This window comes from Syngnathus acus, chromosome 6, assembly GCF_901709675.1.
Source record: "Syngnathus acus chromosome 6, fSynAcu1.2, whole genome shotgun sequence".
NCBI lineage: Eukaryota > Metazoa > Chordata > Actinopteri > Syngnathiformes > Syngnathidae > Syngnathus > Syngnathus acus.
Genome location: NC_051092.1, coordinates 15140455 through 15163070, shown reverse-complemented (window position 1 = coordinate 15163070; position 22616 = coordinate 15140455). Strand labels below are relative to the sequence as shown.

General features: G+C 47.3%; 1 protein-coding gene across 1 annotated transcript in view; it reads right to left on the bottom strand.

Moving 5' to 3' along the window:
* LOC119124082 (major histocompatibility complex class I-related gene protein-like) overlaps positions 1–22616 on the bottom strand; it is a 34302-nt gene continuing 11686 nt past the window's right edge. Inside the window, exons 4-5 of the mRNA XM_037253744.1 lie at positions 12924–13071; positions 1–266 (exon numbers count right to left, since the gene is read on the bottom strand). Of these exons, the coding sequence (XP_037109639.1) occupies positions 12953–13071 (119 nt within the window). The 3' untranslated portion in view covers positions 1–266; positions 12924–12952. The remainder of the gene's footprint in view (positions 267–12923; positions 13072–22616) is intronic.

The following is a 22616-nucleotide window of genomic DNA, read 5'->3' as shown; positions in this document are numbered from 1 at the left end:
ATATCTACACAGTGTGTAATATGTAACTGATTGAAGTCCAGTCCGGGGTGCAGGTTTTAGTTAGCTTGGGCAGGTTTCTCCACAATCCAATCTTGTAGTGTGTGCTTATTCAGGAATTCGACATTAGCCAGCATCGAATAAATCCCTAGTGGTTGTGTGTAAATTGCCTTGTTTTTTAATCTTTGCCCTAAAGTCCAAGCAATATTTGGCCATGTGTAGATTATTCTCATACTCCAAATTTTGGCAATTTCGGTCCCCACATATCCCTGTAAAAAAACAAAAAAAAAACACAATGGATACATATTTGTCACTGGCAGTGAATGAATTTTAAATACTATTTACAAAAATCATAAAATTCGCCACTCACACACTTTTAGAAGCATATTGCTGTCATACCAGTGGAAAAAAGCAGTGAAATATTTCACGTTTGTACCTAATACATTTCCCGTTTTAAGGTGATAAGCTCCACAGTAAAACCTGACTTTTTAGGTTTTAATATATTTTTTCATATCTTAAGTTTCACGTTCAAAAGTGCAAAATTTCACATTTTGAAGTGACATTTTAATTTTTATCATGTTAAGTTTCATGTTTTAACGTAACAGATTTCACATTTTACATTTAACACTTAACTGTGGCAAGTGTCATGTTGAAAGTGATCAAATCTATGTTTGAACATGGTAAATTTCACATATCAAGGTCATAAATTTCATGTCATATGAAATGAAATTAATTTCATTACGGTAAAACGCTATGTTGAACATTTTTCTAAGTGTGGCAAAATAAAGCTTCATGTTGTCCTTACCTATTGTGTGTGTGTGTGTGTGTGTGTGTGTGTGTGTGTGTGTGTGTGTGTGTGCGTGCGTGCGTGCGTGCGTGCGTGCGTGCGTGTGTTCGTGTGTTCGTGTGTGTGCGTGCACATGTGCGTGTTCTGGAGAAATACAATCCCATTTACACAAAAAAGACCAACCACAATCTTAGACGTCACCGTTTTGATGCATAAAATTTACCAACAAAAACAATGACAATTTTAAAGAAAGATGTGTATCTTAATATAGCTTTTTTTTTTACCTTAAAATTGCATAAAATGAATGGCTATTTATTTTCTTTCTAATGTTCAGTTCCAGATCACAAAATTGTCACAAGAAGGAGACCAGTACTGGTCACCGTCACAAATAACACTACTTTGAAATAATGCTGGTATCGGTACCGATACAAATACCAGGTATCAGTAGCCTATACCAATACCGGTATCGGGGTGTGTGTGCGGGGGGGTAATTATTTAAATTTCTTTGCCAGTGATGCGGTGGTGTTGGTGGACCAGGAGAGGTCCTCACTGATGTGCACTCCCAGGAATCTGGTGCTGCTCACTCTCTCCACCACAGCACTGTCGATGGTCAGTGGCAGGTGTTGGGTGTGACCCTTCCGGAAGTCAACAACAATCTCCTTGGTCTTGTTGACGTTCAGCAGGAGGTTGTTGTCCCTGCACCACGTGGCCAGAAGGTCGACCTCCGACCTGTACTGAGTCTCGTTGCCCCCGGTGATGAGACCCACCAGAGTCGTGTCGTCGGCATATTCCAGCACGCGGTTGCTATCGTAAGTTGCAGTGTAGTCATGCGTCAGCAGGGTGAAGAGCAGCGGACTGAGCACGCAGCCTTGGGGGGCCCCCGTGCTCAGCGTGATGCTGGCGGAGATTTTGTCGCCAACACGTACCACCTGAGGCCTCTGACAGAGGAAGTCCAGTAGCCAGTTGCAGAGGTAGGTACTGAGGCCCAGCTTGTCGAGTGTGCAGATGAGTCGTTGTGGCACAATGGTGTTGAATGCAGAACTGAAGTCCACAAACAGCAATCTCACATATGAGTCCCTTCTCTCCAGGTGGGTGAGGGCTGAGTGGAGGGCAGAGCAGATGGCATTCTCAGAGGACCGTTTGGCTCGGTACGCAAACTGGAAGGGGTCAATGGTGGGGGGGAGAATGGATCTGATGTGCTCCATGACAAGCCGCTCAAAGCACTTCATGATGATGGGCGTCAGTGCCATGGGGCGGTAGTCATTGAAGCAGGACGGAGCAGGTTTCTTCGGCACAGGTACGATGGTGGCAGCCTTGAAACACGAAGGGACGATGGCCTGCTGAAGGAAATGTTAAAGATGTCCGTGAAGACACGCATCAGCTCCCCAGCGCAGTCCTTCAGCGCTCGACCTGGGATGTTGTCAGGGCCCGCCGCCTTACGGGTGTTGATAGCGGCAAGCGCCCTCCTCACGCTATCGGCAGAGAGGCTCCTTTATGTGTAGAGTAGACCAGGTCCAGGAAGCTGTCACCACGTGTTGGAAAATTAACATGCTGGTGAAGCCTCGGAAAAAAAGTCTTCAGGTTAGCATGATTAAAATCCCCAGCAAAGATGGTGAAACTGTCAGGGTGCGCCGTCTGTTGTTCACTGACAGCCTGGTACAGTTCACTAAGAGCCGCGATCCTGTCGCCTTCAATGTTGGAAGGCGGGGTGTATACCGCGACTAGCAGAATCGCAGTAAATTCCCTTGGGCAGGTAAAAAGGACGGCACTTAATGATCACAAACTCCGCCAGTGGCGAGCAGTGCTTGCATACAACTACAGAGTCCCGGCACCATTCGTCACGAATGTAGACACATATTCCTCCTCCTTGCGATTTTCCCCCTCTTACAATGGCCCGGTCCGCCCGATAGCACGCTAGCCGCTCCAGATGCACAGCAGAGTCCGGAATGTTGACAGTCAACCAAGTCTCAGTGAACACGAGCACACAGCAGTTACGCACTGTCCGGTTCGTAGATCTCAGCAGGCGAACGGAATCCATTTTGTTGTCCAGCGATCGAACATTCGCCAGAAGAATGGAAGGCACGGCCGGGCGAGCTGGGTTGGCCGCCAGCCTGGCCCGGACGCCTCCGCGCTTGCCCCTCTTCTGCCTCCTCGCACACCGCTTCCGACGCTTTCTATACGGGGGAGGAGTAGCAGGCGAGTCCGGCGACGTTTCAGGACGGAGCAGTCCGAGCTCCTTTAATGTCTCCGCTTCAAAGTTCAGAACGCCGCAAAACTCGCTTTCGCCGATGTCGAGCAGCACCTGCCTGCTGTACTTGTAGCACGACGTAGTACGACGAGGCGAACACATAAAACTGTCGGACAAACACTCATTAAACGCACAAAACACCGTTCGGGCGGGACAGAGAGAGGTCGCTGCGTGTGCACACGCCGCCATCTTGCAAGTTGAACTGCAAGTGACATCAGCGGCGCAGCGGTTGGTTACATAACGGACAAAGATTGATCACGGGATGACGAAGGGCCCCACGTACTACCGGCATCATTAGCGGTTTTGTTTGTGACACGGAGGACGAAGAGTTTGAAGGATTTAATGATTTGGAGTGACACAGAAGCTTTGAAAAACTATTACGTCTTTTACGCACGCCCGGTCCTACTCTACGGAGCTCTCTTTCACCTCCGTGGATGGAAGTTGGGGGCTGGCGCTCGGCCGGGTGGCTGTCCGGGGACGGTGGATGGGGCTCGGACATGGCTTTTACGCAAGGCCGGTCCTATTCTACGGAGCTCTCTTCCACCTCCGTGGCTGGAAGTCGGGGGCCGGCGCTCGGCAACTGGCTGTCCGAGGACGGTGGATGGGGGTCGGACACTACTCCTACGCACGGCCAGTCCTACTCTACGGAGTGGCTGGAAGTGCCACCTCCGTGGCTGGAAGTGCCACCTCCGGGGATGGAAGTCCACGCCGCCACACGCCTGGAAGTCGACGCCGGTGCTTGGAGCCGTGTGGCGGTGAACTATTTATGTTATAGTTATTTGATATATTTTATTTCGTGTAGCAACTTGTATATGTTTTTATCGTTACAGTTCAGTAGTTGTTGGCTCGTTGAACTCTTGTTTTGTTAAATAAAGAGCCGTTTACCAAACCCACGTCTTTCCTGGTACTTTGTTAACGCTACAATATAGTTATATACTAGATCTGTGGAATAACGACAAGGCTGACGACAGCGGCATACGCGCGGCGTTGTTGACAAAGGACGAGGAATTTGATCAATGGATTTAATGATTTGGAGTGACACAGATGGTTTGATAATATTGTTGTTTATATGATAGTTATTTGATATATACTTTATATATCGTTATATGGTTCTGTGGAATATTTAGAACTGCAACTCACGACGAGTCCGACGTCAGCGGCGCGGCGCATACGCGGCATCGTTTACATAAAGTACGATCGATGGATTTAATGAATTGGAGTGACCGACGGTTTTATAAACGTGTTATTTATGTAATAGTTATTTGAATAACTCTGAATGTTACGTCAGGCCCGTTCTCAGCTCTTCGTTTGTGTTTATTTCACGTTAGCATACTTATCGTTTAGCCTGTTGTTGCTCATTCAGTGGCTGTACCACTGATTGATTTGACGGCTGCGTGTGGACCAAGGCGGAAGTAATCTGGGGAGAGGACGCTGGCGCTGATTGTTCGCCGCTTCTCCACCAGAATTAGTTTAGTTTTAGTGTTTTTATTTATTTATTTTTTAGCCATTATTAAAGTTTAGTCTTTAGCTTCTAGTTTTAGTGTGCAGTGCGCCTGGACCGCGGCGAACCTCCACAGAGCCGGCTGCCTACTACGGCGCGCCCACCCCACCACCCCCCGCCAAGGCATCCTGGCTAGCCTAGCCAATGGCTAACACTCAAGTTCAGTGTTCTCCAACCGGCACTGTTAACTTACTCCATCCCCCGCTTGCTGGAGTTGAGTAATCACACCATTCCAGGGTGTGTCTCAGTCATCAAACAACTCGGACTTCTCCGCAGACCACGTTACATCCACAGTAGCACCCGTCGTAACTTTGTTTTCTCCCAACCCGTCCATAACACTGTACCATTCATCTGCTCCTCCTCCGCCCGACACCCCGTCGCATGTACAACACGTCATCAGATACCTGGCGCACTTGGATCTTATTGTAGCAACCATGCGGGGCTGCAGTACTCCAGGTGGCCTGGAAAACATGGTGCGGACTTCACTCCTACACGGAGCGGACTCCGACACAAGACGGACACCGGGTTGCCGGGAGAACACGGAGTGTTAATTTCTCCAGCACGGAACGGACACCAACACGGAGTGGATTCCACTCCAACACAGAGTGGACTGCACTGCATGTGGCACAGAAAACGTGGAGTGGATTTCTCTCTACTTCGCCCCCTACCTAAACACAGCCCCACAGCCACAATCAAAATGGATCTCCTCAACATCCAAGCACTCACCCGTAAATCATCATTTATTCACGACCTCATCCTGGACAAAGGCTTAGACATAATGTGCCTGACTGAGACCTGGCAACCACCGGATGTCTATCAATCCCTCAATGAAGCCTGTCCCTCTGGTTATAAATACATAACTAAACCTCGCAGCACTGGCCGTGGCGGTGGCCTGGCTGTACTCCACCGTCTTGATCTAGAGCTGTCCCCCCTCCCTCTACCTGATCACTCCTCATTCGAATCCCTTGCATTCAAATGTAAACCTCCATTTCCTATCACAGTTTTACTTATTTACCGCCCTCCTAAACCAAACTCCTCTTTCATTCCAGAACTACACGATCTACTCACTACCCTCTGTACCTCCACTTCCTCTAATCTAATCATATTAGGTGGTTAACATCCATGTCGACACCCCCTCCCGCCCCCCTGCCTCTGACCTGTTGCAACTATTGGATTGTTTACACCTCACCCAACATGTAAATGTCCCCACACATGACAAAGGGCATACACTTGACCTTGTCATCTCCTCATCGGCCATAAGCAACCTGCAAGTTCACGAGGTCGGTGTGTCTGACCACAAACTTATTCAAATGGAACTTCCTTTCCCACGCCCCCACTCCAAACCCAAGCGGCAAATCTCATTCAGAAATTTCAAAAACATCAACCAAGACACTATAGCACAGGACCTCCAGTTTCTCTCCTCCTCCTCTGCAACCTTTACATCAGTCAGCAAGGCAGTGGACCATTACAATAACTCTTTGGCCAAACTTCTAAGTATCCACGCCCCCCAAAAAACCAAAACAGTCACTTTTTCACGCTCAGCCCCCTGGTACACCAGTGAGCTGCGTCTGATGAAGTCAACTGGACGCATCCTGGAGCGTCGTCTTAAAGCCTCAGGACTGACCGTGCACAAACAGGCCTACAAAGAACATCAGAAGGCCTACTCAAAAGCCCTTGGGACTGCACGTGCCCAGTTCTATTCCAATATCATAAACAATACCCCTGGAAATTCAAAACAGCTCTTTTCAACCATCAACCACTTTCTCAAACCCCAACCCACCACTCCAACAGAATCCTCAGAGGTAGTGTCCAATAACTTTATGACCTTTTTTACCGCTAAGGTTGACAACATCCGCACCCAGCTCCTCTCCTCTTCTGGCCCCACCACTTCACCTCCTCCCCCCTTCCTTCCACCCGGGACAGTCCAGCCTCTCCGCTGCTTCTCCCCTATCTTGCAGTCGGAGGTAGAGGACATCATCAAAAAGATGAAACCCTCCACATGTGCCCTGGACCCTTTCCCCACAGCCCTCATTAAACAACAAACCTCAGCCATTAGTCCCCTAATAACCAATGTCATCAACCTCTCACTCCAGTCTGGCTCTGTACCCCCTGCATTGAAGACTGCCGTTATTACCCCCCTGCTCAAAAAACCCTCACTTGACCCGGACAACCTTGCCAGCTACAGACCAATATCTAAACTCCCGTTCCTCTCCAAGGTTCTGGAAAAAGTGGTAGCTGCCCAACTTCACACTCATCTCACCCGCAATAACATGCAATCAGAGTTGCCTGATGGCACTACATGACAAGATATACACGGGAGAGCCCCCTTTTCTTGTCTTCCGGGTTAGAGCAACGCTGGCGTCTGGACTGTTGACTGCCGCTTCTACCCCGAACCGTGTCCGCTATTTGTTTGTCCCCTGTCTGTTTCGTGTTTCCCGTTTTAAGTGTGCCCGTTTTTTTCTTTTATTTTTTTCGCCTTTTCTCCTGCCCACCGCGTATCTCTGGAGCTCTGCTCGCACCTCTTCGATCCCGCTCCCTCTGACTACGAGCTACGCTAGCCAGCTAGCCAACCCACCACCGGACCCTCCTACCTCCCGGCTCTGAGCCTGTAGCTGCTTGCTCTTGGCTCGGCAAACGGCTCCAACCCAACTTGCTGGCCACTTGGCCGGCGTCCTCGGGGGGAGCACCCGCTCGCTGCGAGCTCGCCGGTCGTGGCTCGGCTGGGTGCCGCCATGACACACTGGGGCGTGCCGTTTGCACGGGTACAGTCGGGATTGACCAACACCACCACCCACTCCACCAACATCACGACTCGGTCCACTGCTGCTTCCATGCATTTCACTGCCTACCAACTTCTAGTTAACCAGCTACTAGCTATTTCTACCATTTTAACTGGATTATTCCCAGCTGCTGTCATGTCTCATCTCCTGCATGAACTATCACTTCTGCTACTCCGGGCTTCCATTCCACTAACTTCTCGTCCATTTGTCTACACTGCTGCTGATCTTCATCATTTCAACAATAATCACCGTCTCCCTGCTGCTGCTGCCTCAGCTGCCAGCAAGGCTGGGATCCTCCGCCGTCGCCGCTACATCCACCGTAGCTCCGGACTATCTTTTAACCGACATTTCCCTGATGGCTCACCCATCCCCTCTTTCTGGACTAACTCTCGCCCCCCCGTCACCCCCACCTTCCGTACTGTCAACTTCAACAATCTCCGCTCCCCCACCCCCGCTCCTTCATCCATCTCCCTCGCACTGCTGAACTGTCGCTCCCTCTTCAACAAATCACTAGTTATTTTCGAACTACTATTGGACAATAATTTGGATCTGCTCCTTCTCTGTGAAACATGGCAACAGCCCCTGGACTATTTTACTCTCAACCAAGCCACTCCGTCTAACTACAGCTACATCGCCAAACCCCGCCTCTCTGGGCGAGGAGGTGGTATTGCTGTCCTCCATAAGCGGTCCCTATCCATCACTGAATTGGACCTCAACCTCCCATCTATTTCATCCTTTGAATATCTCGCTTTTTCCCTCCCCAACTCTACTACTGCTGTTCTTATCTACCGCCCCCCCAAGTCACATCCGTCTTTTCTTTCTGAACTTTCTGAACTTCTCACCATCGTATCCTCAGTCTCCTATCGCCTCCTACTAATCGGTGACTTCAACATCCACATCGACCAGCCAACTGCTCCACTGACGTCTGACTTCATCTCCCTTCTGGACTGCTTTCATCTCACCCAGCACATCAACTTCCCCACCCACACCAAAGGCCACACCCTGGATATAGTATGCTCCTCCTTTCCACTCACATCCAACCCCCGTCCTCTCACCTTTCCACTGTCAGATCATCTCTGCATCCTCTTCTCCGCCCCTCTACCCTCGCCTCATAAATCCACAAAACGCACCATCTCCTACCGCAACATCAAGACTGTAAACCCAATCACGCTTTGCCAGCTCTTATCCTCTGCTCTTCCCTCCGACCCCACTTCTTCCTCCCCTGATGACCTTGCCACCACGCTCAACAACATCCTTTCTGACTCCCTTGATTCCCTAGCCCCCTGGAAAACTTCCTCTGTTACATTCACTAACTCTGCCCCTTGGTACACACCGGAACTCTGCACCATGAAGCAAACTGGCCGTCAACTCGAACGCCTCTACAAAAGAACCCGCCTCACCGTCCATGCCGAAACCTTTAAACAACACATCTCCTCTTATCGTGATGCTCTTCTTGCTGCCAAATCTGCTTACTTCTCATCTCTCATTAATAACACCAACCGAAACCCCCGCATACTGTTCTCCACCGTCAACAAATTGCTCCAGCCACCGGTCACCAAGCCACCCTCCTCACCCGCCCTCTGTAACTCCTTCCTTGCCAACTTTAACAACAAAATCGCCCAAATCAACAGTTCTCTGACCGACACCATCAATAACTCCTCCCCCCCCACCTCCCCTGTCCTCCTGCCCCCCCTTCCTGACCTCCCGCCCTTCCCCTCTCTCACTGCCTTCTCCCTTGTCGACTCCTCTACTATCCTAGACATCATTACCTCATCCAAGACAACCACCTGCTCTCTCGACCCTCTTCCAACGACCTTAACTAAGGCCTGCCTCCCTGTCCTCCTCCCCCACCTCACCACCCTTTTTAATATCCCTTGGCTACTTTCCCACTGTCTATAAACTTGCAGCCATCACCCCCATCCTCAAAAAGCCCACCTTGGACCCACTCAACCTCTCCAACTACCGTCCCATCTCCAACCTTTCATTCCTTTCCAAAACCCTAGAACGCATTGTCTCCGCCCAACTCCACACCCATCTCCAGTCCAACAACCTCTATGAACCCTTCCAGTCCGGATTCCGCCCACTTCACAGCACTGAAACAGCTCTAGTCAAAGTCACCAATGATCTCCTCATTTCTGCAGACTCTGGTGCCCTCAACATCCTACTACTACTTGACCTTAGCGCAGCCTTTGACACTGTGAACCATTCCATCCTCCTCCAAAGGCTGCGCCAACTAGGTGTTGAGGGCACTGCACTCGACTGGCTCACCTCCTACCTCACCAACAGAAACCAGTTCATCTCTCTCTCCGGTCACACATCCATCCTCTCCCCAGTTACACAAGGGGTCCCCCAAGGCTCAGTTCTTGGCCCCCTCCTATTCATCTGTTACCTCTTTCCCCTTGGTACTGTCATCCGCAAACTCAATCTGGACTTCCACTGCTACGCTGATGACACCCAGATCTACATACGTACGACACCAACCCGTAACCCTTCCCTCACTCATTTTGAAACCTGCATCTCTACAATAAAAGCATGGCTGACCCACAACTTTCTCAAACTCAACAGTGACAAAACAGAGCTCCTCCTCATAGGCACTAAATCCTCCCTTAACAAAACTGGATCCATCACACTCACCATCGACTCCTCAAACATCACTCCCTCCCCTCTGGCACGCAATCTTGGCGTTATTTTTGACCCCACACTGTCCTTTCAACCTCATGTTAGTTCAGTTGTCAAGACCTCCTACTTCTACCTCCGACGCATCGCTAAAATCCGGCACTGCCTTTCTCTCCCTGCCGCCGAATCTCTCATCCACGCCTTCATCTCATCCCGGCTTGATTACTGCAACTCCCTTCTCACTGGAATCACTGCTCACTCACTCCATCGACTTCAACTAGTCCAAAACTCTGCTGCCCGCCTCCTTACCCACACCCGGTCCCGTGAACACATCACTCCTGTTCTCCACTCTCTTCACTGGCTCCCCATGAAGGAGCGTATCATCTTCAAGATACTCCTCCTCACCTTCAAAGCCCTTCACCATCTGGCTCCCACTTACCTATCCGACCTCCTTGTCCCCTACTGCCCCAACCGTCCCCTCCGATCCTCCAATACTTCACGTCTGACAGTCCCAAAATCCAAACTCAAATCCTTCGGTGACAGAGCCTTTTCCTGCACATCACCCCGACTCTGGAACTCTCTCCCCCAGTCTGTCTGTGACTCACCCACACTCCCCATATTTAAGTCCCGTCTAAAAACTTACCTCTTCTCCCAAGCGCATGACCTCCCCTACCCATAACTGGTTTCCTCTTCTTAAGTTTACCCGATTGTTTCCTCCCCGTCCCCCTCCCCTCATGTACGTCTTTGCCTTGTTACCTGTAAGCGTCTTTGGGTGTTTGAAAAGCGCTATACAAATTTAATGAATTATTATTATTATTACTTCCGGTTTCGCCGCGCTACTTCCGGTTTCGCTGAGCCGTCTCCAGGATGTTATCAAGTAGCCATGTTGTGGAATGCGGTCAGACTTACATCTGTTGCCATCTGCTGTGATTCATTAACAAGGCAATGCCGTAAGTCGTGTGTCGTTTTAATCTTAATGTTTACGCTGATATTTTGCTATTATTTTGTTAATTGTATTGGATGAGCGCACTTTATTTTCATGTTCTCATCAGCCATTTGCTGACACTATGTAACGTCTGTTGCAGTTTTCACCGCTCAGGAAAGAAAATTACAAGCTAGTACAGTCTCCTGGGTTCTTTGCTGGTGGTTTAACTACGCGTTTCCTCAAGACGCAACAATAGTACTTAACACAATAATGGGTTCCTCCAACTTAAACACATATATTGATATTGCTCAAGCTGTTACATCTTAAAATTATGGCACAGCAAACTCATATTCCAAAATTGTCCGTTGCTACGTGTTTGAACAGGTCGTGTCCTCCCAATTGCTAACAATTTAATTTATTAGATTTGTTCATTTCCATCAGGTCACCCCTATGTCAAGCTTTAACACCATCTCCTGGTGAAATTTTGGAACTACTACATGTTTTGGGATAGCCAGTGTGCCTGGGCCAAATTCAATACCTAATTTTACACCATCTTGTACCACCATGCCACTTGACAGCAGAAAGGTTGGGCCGTTGAACCACATTGTCTGTGTGAAGCTTGCTGCTCGAACCGACTGTGACGCCAGGTCTTCTTCAGGGATGGTAGACTGGCTGTACCCGATTATGGACGTACATCTCGAACCGTCTGGACTGGTTGTAAATGTATCCAAGGACAATTTTGCTATCAGTGTAAAACTTAGTGGCATCCAGCTATAGATCCAGTTCATCCTGAATCAGCTCAGCCATTCCCACTGCTAAGACTGCTGCACACAGTTCAAGTCTGGGAATGGTCGGGTCTGATTTAGGGGCAAGTTTGACCTTTGCCATAGCAAATCCAATGTGTACTGTGTCTTCTTGGATGGTTTTCAAATAGGCTACGGCACCAATGGCGTTCACAGATGCATCGCTAAAGACGTGGAGTTCTACTCGCTCAGCCTTGGTTAGGCAGATGTCTGTGTACATCCTACGTATATGAAAGTGCCTCAATTCTAGAAGTGAGTTTCTCCAAGCGTCCCACTTGCCTAACTTATCTTCAGGCAATGGGGTGTCCCACAGGTGTCTCAGAATTCAAATCTCTGAGAAGGTTCCTGCCTTGGATCGTAACCCTAACCCTAAAGGGTCAACGACACTGTTCACCATTGAACGAACCCCTCAACGAGTGAATGGTTTGGTGTCGGTTGACACGGACAAGGTGAAGGTGTCACTTGCTGTTTCCCACAGGAGCCCCAAGCTGAGTTGGTTGGGTGACGTATCTCTGCTGGGGTCTACGTCCTTAAAGCGTATGTAAAGGCTGTTAGGGTTTACAGATTATCTTGATCGTATGATTATGTTGGAATGTAACCTGTAATAATTAACCTAGCTTGTCCTGTCTTAACAAAAGTAGTAGAACAAAGTGCTAAGATCTTTTGAACTGATTGACTAGCTGCAGAGGAAGCAATCAAAGTTGCTTTGTTTACACAACGTCGTAAAAGACCCCCTGCTATGCTTTGATCAGCAGGCCAGGGGCTTCAACCCCATCCTGTACATGTACAGTTCGCTTCAATCTCAGGAGCAGGTGCATATTATCCTATGGAGTAGCTTTGGGGAATGGACTAGAAGATAAAATGAAGGAAAGCAGAAATATAGTTCTATTTAAAAAAATGTATAAAGGAATGATATTTGCAAATTACCAAAAAGAGGAAAATGAAGGCGACTACTGTTAAGCTTTTGGATTATAAGATATTTTTGTTGTTTTACTTTTGTTCTTTTGAAGTTTTAATGTTCTCACTTGGAACTAAGTGATGGATAGAGGTAGGACATGCTAAGCCTAGGCTTCTTCCTACTCCTTTTTGAACAGTGATATATATTGTTTGTTGTTTGTTTTATGTTGTTTGTTTTTTATTGTTTTTATTCTTTAAATCATGTTCAAAATAAAGATTCATTCATTGAAACAAATTGTTTTGTAAAACTTGCACCACAACTGAAATAGATGTGTTGAATACTGAATATTGATGACCGATCTTACTCACCATTCGCTTGTTGCCGCGGTGACATTCCGTTACAACAATTGGGCCTGTCGTCTTCTGTAAACAAAAATGCCAACGCCCACCGATAGCACCATGGTGGCGACGAACACGACTGTGGCCACAATGATGATAGTGTGATCCACAGGCTTCACTGAAACACCAAGTACAGAGTTAAATTGAGTAAGTAATCCCACTCGACAATGATTGAATGATTGATTGATTGATTGATTGATTGATTGATTGATTTGGAACTAGGGTCTGACAGAAGCCTCAGCCTGTCGATTATATAGGTCGAAATTAGCTCTCTTCAAAGACCGTATTTTCTGGACTATAAATCGCAGTTTTTTTTCATAGTTTGGCCGGGGGTGCGACTTATAATCAGGTGCGACCTACGTAACTCAGGCAGAGCGGGAATCGAACAGCGGAACCTCATGTTACCGCACGACTAATCCATCAATATTGGTTATCATAATGTGTATTGTAATGTGTTTATCGCATCATTCTTGTAATGGCGCTCGCAATTGTGAGTCACCCCGCTCACCCTTTGTTTGAACTTCTGCCCTCTGGGAGGCGGTACAGGAGCCTGCGCTCCCGCACCACCAGACTTTCCAACAGCTTCGTACTCCAGGCTGTTAGGATCCTGAACTCGCTCCCCCTTTCAGCGTAGCGTCCTGTTCTTGCTGTATGCTCACTGGCTCGGTTTTGCCCCTCATATTCAATGGGTTATTGGTCTGTTTTTATTCATCGCTCATTTTATTTTATTTATTATTTATTATTTATGGTTTGTGCCTACTTGTTTTTGTTTTGTGTCGCCTACTTGTATGTCTCGTCACCGTGGGATGGAGGAAACGGAATTTCGGTTTCTTTGTGTGTCTTGACGTATGAAGGGATTGACAATAAAGCTGACTTTGACTTTGACTTTGACTTTGACTTTGAATTGTAGCCTGAATCAAAGTACCGTATTGGCCCGAATATAAGACGATGTTTTTTGCATCGAAATAAGACTGAAAAAGTGGGGGTCGTCCTACATTCGGTGTCTAGACATTATGCCCATTCACTTGTGCGCAGCGGTAAGTTAAAGGTTGCTGGTATCGACTGAGTATGTTGCTGTGATCATGTGCGTCTTTGACACAAAGTGAGTATATACATTTCATTGTTACTACTGTCTACTGTTGTGCCGTTTGTCTGATCGCGGTTTGTTTCGCGTGTTCGCCGTTTGATTGATAGCTTCGGCGCGCTCCTTTAAGTTTGCCTCGCATCGTACGAGTAGCCGTTACGCAGCGGCACGGTGACTAACGGTCACCAGCAAATGTATTTTGCTGTCTCTATGACTTGTGTTTGGTGTGTTGCCGAGAGCATTTCATTTATGGTGATTTACAAACCGAATTCGGTTGAAGTTGGGAAATTGTGTAAAATGTAAATAAAAACATAATAAAACGATTTGAAAATCCTTCTCAACCCATATTCAATTGAATACACTAAAGACAACATATTTAATGTTCAAACTGATAAACTTAATTGTTTTTTGCCAAATAATAATTAAATTAGAATTTCATGGCTGCAACAGGTCCAGTACAAGTTGGGGAAGGTGGCAAAATATACTGAGAAAGCTGAGAAAAGCTAATCAAACACCAATATGGAACATCCCACATGTGATCAAGCTAATTGGGAACAGGTGGGTACCATGATTGGGTATAAAAGGAGCCTCCCCAAACATGCTCACTCATTCACAAGCAAGGATGGGGCCAGGTTCACCACTTTGTCCACAACTGCGTGAGAAAATAGTTGAACAGTTTAAGAACAACATTTCTCAAAGCAAAATTGCAAAGAATTTCAGGACTTCAACATCCACGGTCCATAATATCATCAAAAGGTTCAGAGAATCTGGTGAAATCACTGCCTCAGACGGCACTGCTTTAAAAACCGACATGAGTGTGGAAAGCATATCACCAAATGGGCTCAGGAAAACTTCAGAAGACCACTGTCAGTAAATACAGTTCGTCACTACATCAGTAAGTGCGGGTTAAAACTCTACCATGCAAAGCAAAAGCCGTTTATGAACAACATCCGGAAACGCCGCCGGGTTCTCTGGGCCTGAGCTCATGTAAAATGGACTGATGCACAATGGAAAAGTGTTTTGTGGTATGATGAGTCCACTTTTCAAATTGTTTTTGGAAACACCGGAGGTCGTGTCCTCCGGACCAAAGAGGAAGCGGACCATCCGGACTGTTATCAACGCAAAGTTCAAAAGCCAGCATCTGTGATGGTACGGGGGTGCATTAGTTCCCATGGCATGGGTGACTTACATTTCTGTGAAGGCAACATAAATGCTGAAAAGTACATACACATTTTGGAGCAACATATGCTGCCATCCAAGCGACGTCTTTTTCATTATTTCAGCAAGATAATGCCAAGCCACATTCTGCACGTGTTACAACAGCGTGGGTTCGAAGTAAAAGAGTCCAGGTTCTCCCCTGGCCCGCTTGCAGTTCAGACCTGTCTCCCATTGAAAATGTGTGGCGCATTATGAAGTGTAAAATACGACAGGGAAGACCCCGGACTGTTGAACAACTGAAGCGGTTCATCAAGCAAGAATGGGAAAGAATTCCACATGAGAAGCTAAGAAAATTAGTCTCCTCTCTTCCAAAACGTTTAAGTGTTATTAAAAGGAAAGGTGATGTAACGAAATGGTAAACACGCCCTTTCCCAACTTCTACTGCACGTGTTGCAGCCATGAAATTCTAAGTTGATTATTATTTGAAAAATAAAATAAACTTTATGAGTTTGAGCATTAGATATGTTGTCTTTGTAGTGTATTCAATTGAATATAGGTTGAAAAGGATTTTCAAATCATTGTATTTTGTTTTTATTTACATTTTACACAATTTCCCAACTTCAACCGAATCCGGTTTGTAGTATAGCGGAACCGTTACGCGCAGTTAATTATGTAATGTGTGCCGTCGTGTTGTTTGACGTCAGAAGTTGAGCGTTGACTTACAGTATCTCACAAAAGTGAGTACACCCCTCTCATTTCTGCAATGTTCTAATTATATCTTGTCATGGGACAACACTGAAGAAATGACACTTTGAGACAATGTTAAGTCGTCACTGTAGAGCTTGGATAGCAAAGTAAATGTATTGTTACTTCAAAGTAACTCAAAATACAACAATGAATGTGTAAAATGCTGGCAACGAAAGTGAGTACACCCCAACTGAAAATGTCAAACTTTGACCCAAATGTCAATATTTTGTGTGGCCACCATTTTTTTCCAGCACCGCCGTAACCCTTTTAGGCATGGAGTTTACCAGAGCTTCACAGGTCGCCGCTGGAATCCTCTTCGACTCTTCCATGATGACATCACGGAGCTGGTGGATGTTGGAGACCTCGAACTCAATGCCTAAAAGGGTTACGGCGGTGCTGGAAAATCCAGCAGGTTCCAGGTCTCCAACCTCCACCAGCTCTCTCACCCCCTCCATGAGATTGTGCGGTCCCTGAGCAGCTCCGTTAGCGGCAGACTTTTGCACCCTCGGTGTAGGAAAGAACGGTTCCGCAGGTCCTTCGTTCCCTCTGCTGTCAGACTTTACAACATGCGTGGCACCTGTTAAATTAATGTGTTTCGTCTCTACTAGCGGTACTTGTATTTGTCCTTGTCTGTTTTTTACCCTTTTTTGAAATTATGGCACTTGTTTTATTCTTGCACTTGTATTATTCTTGCACTCATATGTGCTGCTGTGACGAGTGAATATTCCCGCTGTGTGATGAATAAAGTTCTATCATCATCATCATCATCAATGTAGACAAAACCGTAAAATAGATACACAGGTTCAAGTAACAATAGATAATGTCAATATTGAACAAGTTTATGAGATCACATTTTTAAGAGTAATATTAGACAATAAATTCTGTTGGAAACCTCATATAAGATACGTTAGAACTAATGTAGCAAAACATATTCTGGAGCAGAGAATGTTGTATACTCTGTATGGTTGTCTTGTCTTACCATATTTGACTTACTGTGTGAAGATATGGGGAAATGCACACATAAGCACTTTAAACCATTAATTATTGTTAGGGTTGATAGATTAGTTTGATCCTATGCTTATGTTGGAATGTAACCTGTAATAATTAACCTAGCTTGTCCTGTCTTAACAAAAGTAGTAGAACAAAGTGCTAAGATATTTTGAGCTGATTGACCAGATGCAGAGGAAGCAATCAAAGTTGTTCTGTTTACACAACGTCGTAAAACACCCCCTGCTATGCTTTGACCAGAGGTCAGGGGCTTCAACCCCATCGTGTCCACTCTCACCCCCACCCTGTTTCTCTCAATAAAAATGCTCTTGCAAGAGGCCTGAGTCAGACCTCATTCGATCATCGCTGTACGCACAGCGACGAATGACTCTCCATTTGCAAGTGCTTAAAAAGGGCATACTGTCTCCCGTGTGGTTCTTGCAAAAATAAGTTAAAGTTAAAGTCCCAATGATCGTCACACACACATCTGGGTGTGGTGAAATTTGTCCTCTGCATTTGACCCATCCCCGTGTGATTTTGATCCATCCCCTGAGGGAGAGGGGAGCAGTGAGCAGCAGCGGCGCCGCGCTCGGGAATCATTTGGTGATCTAACCCCCCAATTCCAACCCTTACTGCTGAGTGCCAAGCAGGGAGGCAATGGGTCCCATTTTTATATTCTTTGGTATGACCCGGCCGGGGTTTGAACCCACAACCTTCCAGTCTCAGGGCGGACACTCTACCACTAGGCCACTGAGCTGGTTAGTTAGAGTGAGCACCACGCTAACATTTTGGTGCCATGACCCGGATTCTCTCATACCCGCCATCTGGCTGACGGAGGAGGACGTGCTGCATTGTCGACAAGCCAGCGTCCATTAGGAGGACCTGGAAAACAAAGTCCTGGGAAGAGAATTCTTCGCTGGGCCAGCATCTTAGGTCTGCCTTCGTCTGACAGAGGTGGATTGACGAGGTCCGGCAGTGCAAGGAACCAGGGGACAAGTAAGTTAAAGCCCTAAAGTTGTGTGATAGTGTTGTTGTGAAACGCGTAAAAAGTTAAAGTTGCACAAGATATACGGCTTTGGTTTGTCCGAGCTACGAGACATACGGCTTTGGTTTGTCTGAGCTATGAGAAATACGGCTTTGGTTTTTCCAAGCCAAGAAACAGCTGGGATTCTAGTCCCAATGGAAGGAACGGGCTAAGAAAAAACAGAGCTTCTTTTTCCTAATTGAAGAAGGGCGTAGATTCTTTTTTTTGTCCGTTTTCTTTCCAAGCTGTTTGGGAGGGTTTTACACCCATCCTGGATAGGCCTAAAAATAAAACGCCCTGGAGTTTGTGTGGTTTAGTATGACTGGTAGGATAAATTGGCTACAAAGAGAATTTGTGGAAAGGTCAATTTAAACCTGCATTGAGGATCCTCAAAGAAAGAAAAAATAGTGAAAAAAAAAATTGTATAAACCTAAAATACCAAGTTAAGATGGGAAATAAAAACGGTAAATCTCTAGCTCTTGATGAGAAGTTCATGGCGAGTAGATTTCTTAATTGTATGCAATACAGTGGAAGAAAAAGTATGGAGTACAAGGAAAGCTCTACGAAATGGACAGTGCGTAACTGCTGTGTGCTCGTGTTCACTGAGACTTGGTTGACTGTCAACATTCCGGACTCTGCTGTACATCTGGAGCGGCTAGCGTGCTATCGGGGGCCATTGTAAAAGGGGGAAAATCGCGAGGAGGTGGAATATGCGTCTACATCCGTGACGAAAGGTGCCGGGACTCTGTAGTGGCATGCAAGCACTGCTCGCTACTGGCGGAGTTTGTGATCATTAAGTGCCATCCTTTTTACCTGCCAAGGGAATTTACTGCGATTCTGCTAGTAGCGGTATACATCTCGCCTTCCAACATCGAAGGCGACAGGATCGCGGCTCTTAGTGAACTGTACCGGGCTGTCAGTGAACAACAGACGGCGCACCCTGACAGTTTCACCATCTTCGTTGGGGATTTTAATCATGCTAACCTGAAGTCTGTTTTTCCGAGGCTTCACCAGAATGTTAATTTTCCAACACGTGGCGACAGCTTCCTGGACCTGGTCTACTCTTAACATAAAGGAGCTTTCAAAGCCGCCCCCCTCCCCCATCTTGGACTTTCTGACCATATCACTGTTATGCTTTTGCCCGCATACAGACAAATGGTGAAAGCATCCAGGCCGGTTCGCAAGCGGGTTAGAGTGTGGCCTGAGGGTGCCTCTGATGCGCTTCGAGACTGCTTTGGCTCTACTGACTGGGAAATGTTTAAGCAGGCGGCCACTTGCAACGATCGGACGGACAGAGGAGTATACTGACTTTGTTTCCTCTTACATCGCGAAGTGCATTGATGATGTGACCCACTCGAAATACGTCGTCACTCGGGCTAACTGGAAGCCATGGCTGACAGGGGCTGTCCTCAGGCTGCTGAGGGCCAGGGACAAAGCTTTCAGAGCGGGGGATGAGGCTGGCTTGAGGACAGCGAGGGCCGACCTGTCCCGGGGCATCAAGGAGGCGAAAAGGGCGTTGTCTTGCAAGATTACCGCCCACTTCAAGGACAGCAGGGACACACGGAGCCTTTGGCAGGGCATTCAGACCATCACGGACTACAAGCCCGCGCCGCAGAGCTGTGAGGGCGACATCCGTCTGCTCAACGATCTTAACCGCTTCTTTGCTCGCTTCGACGCTCAGAACAGCACTTGCCCGCTGAAGACCCCTCCCCCTCCACACGAGCAGCCCCTGTGCCTCTCTGCCGATAGCGTGAGGAGGGCGCTTGCCGCTATCAACACCCGTAAGGCGGCGGGCTCTGACAACATCCCAGGTCGAGCGCTGAAGGACTGCGCTGGGGAGCTGACGGGTGTCTTCACGGACATATTTAACATTTCCCTGCAGCAGGCCATCGTCCCTTCGTGTTTCAAGGCTGCCACCATCATACCTGTGCCGAAGAAACCTGCTCCGTCCTGCTTCAATGACTACCGCCCCGTGGCACTGACGCCCATCATCATGAAGTGCTTTGAGCGGCTTGTCATGGAGCACATCAGATCCATTCTCCCCCCGACCATAGACCACTTCCAGTTTGCATACGGAGCCAAACGGTCCTCTGAGGATGCCATCTGCTCTGCCCTCCACTCAGCCCTCACCCACCTGGAGAGAAGGGACTTGTATGTGAGATTGCTGTTTGTGGACTTCAGTTCTGCCTTCAACACCATTGTGCCACAACGACTCATCTGCAAACTCGACAAGCTGGGCCTCAGTACCTACCTCTGCAACTGGCTACTGGACTTCCTCTGTCAGAGGCCTCAGTGGTACGTGTTGGCGACAAAATCTCTGCCAGCATCACGCTGAGCACGGGGGCCCCCCAAGGCTGCATGCTCAGTCCGCTGCTCTTCACCCTGCCGACGCATGACTGCGCTTCAACCTACAGCAACAACCGCATGGTGAAATTTGCTGACGACATGACTCTGGTGGGTCTCATCACCAAGGGCGACGAGACTCAATACAGGTTGGAGGTTGACCTTTTGACCACGTGGTGCAGGGACAACAACCTCCTGCTGACAACAAGACCAAGAAGATTGTTGTTGACTTCCGGAAGGGTCACACCCAGCACCTGCCGCTGACCTTCGACGGTGCTGTGGTGGAGAGAGTGAGCAGCACCAGGTTCCTGGGGGTGCACATCAGTGAGGACCTCTCCTGGTCCACCAACACCGCATCACTGGCGAAGAAAGCGCAGCACCGCCTGTACTTCCTGCGGAAACCCAGGCGAGCAAGTGCTCCTCCGGCCGTCATGACTACATTCTACCGTGGCACCATTGAGAGCGTCCTCTCCAGTTGTATCGCTGTTTGGGGTGGTAGCTGCACTGAATACAACTTGAAGGCCCTGCAACGCATAGTGAACATGGCTGGTAAGATTATTGGTGCTTCACTCCCCTCCCTGAAGGACATCTACACCTCCCATCTCACCCGCAAGGCGACCACGATTGTGAGTGATGTGAGTCACCCCGCTCACTCTTTGTTTGATCTTCTGCCCTCTGGGAAGAGGTACAGGAGCCTGCGTTCCCGCACCACCAGACTCACTAACAGCTTCATACGCCAGGCTGTTAGGATCCTGAACTCTCTCCCCCCCTTCTGCGTAGCATCCTGTACTTTTGCGCTATATTCTGACTGTCTGCTGTATGCACACTTGCTCCATTTTTGCTCCTCTTATTTATTGTTATTTGTTTATTTATTATTTATTCATCACTCATTTATTCATTGTTTGTGCCTTCTTGTTTTTACTTTTTGTGTTGTTTACTTGTATGTAAATTGTGTACTATGTCTTGTCACCGTGGGATAGTAGGAACGTAATTTCGATCTCTTTGTGTGTCTTGACGTGAAGGAATTGACAATAAAGCAGACTTTGACTTTGAGAGGTAGATCAAAACAGCCGCTGTTCTAGTGTTAAGAACACCGAGATCAAGAATACCATTCCAATCGCTCGGTCGAGCCCGCCGTTTACCAACGCTGATGATCATGCAACAACCCTCTCAACTTTTAATAGCGTGTCCCTTGAAAGGCTTACACAAACGGTTAGTGCGGCTAAACAAACAACATGTTTGCTCGACCCTCTTCCAGCCAAATTACTTAAAGAATTATTTCAAATTTTAGGACCGTCTGTCTTAAATATAATCAAGCTGTCTGTCTCCTCTGGGATAGTGCCAACAGCCTTTAAAACCGCTATCATTAAACCGTTACTTAAGCGACCAAATCTTGACCCGGACTGTCTCAGTAATTATAGGCCAGTTTCAAACCTCCCATTCATAGCAAAACTTCTTGAAAAAGTAGTAGCACAGCAGCTTATTGATTACATGGTCGCCAATAATCGATATGACTCTTTTCAGTCTGGTTTTAGAGCTAATCATTCCACTGAGACAGCACTTGCTAAAGTGACTAACGATCTCCTCATAGCTATGGATTCAAACACTTCATCTGTACTGTTACTACTCGATCTTAGTGCTGCCTTCGACACTGTAGACTTTGATATTTTATTATGGCGTCTTAAAAGTTGTGTTGGTATTTCAGGGTCAGCACTCGGCTGGTTCCATTCCTATCTATCAAATAGGACGCACCGAGTGGTCCATGGCAATGCGTCCTCTGAGCTCTATAATGTTACGTGTGGTGTCCCACAGGGATCGGTTCTCGGACCAATTTTATTTAATATTTATATGATTCCGCTTGGGGACATAATACGTAAATATAATATTAGTTTTCAATGCTACGCGGATGACACCCAATTATATATGCCGTTATCGATGACAGATCCGCGGGATTGTTGTAATCTTGAGGCATGCCTTGCGGAGATCAAGCAATGGATGTCTCTCAACTTCCTTCGTCTTAACCCAGATAAAACTGAGATGTTGATAATTGGTCCAACTCGTTTTCAACACTTGTTCAAGGAAACCGCTATAACTATAGATAACCGTACTATCACTCAGAGCGATACTGTAACTAATCTCGGGGTAATGTTTGACCAAACTCTCTCCTTTCAAAAGCACATTAAGAATATAACCAGAATTGCGTTCTTTCACCTTCGTAATATTGCAAAGATTCGTCCGATCCTCTCGACCGGTGATGCGGAAACTATTATACATGCGTTCGTCACATTGCGCCTGGACTACTGTAATGTACTATTCTCTG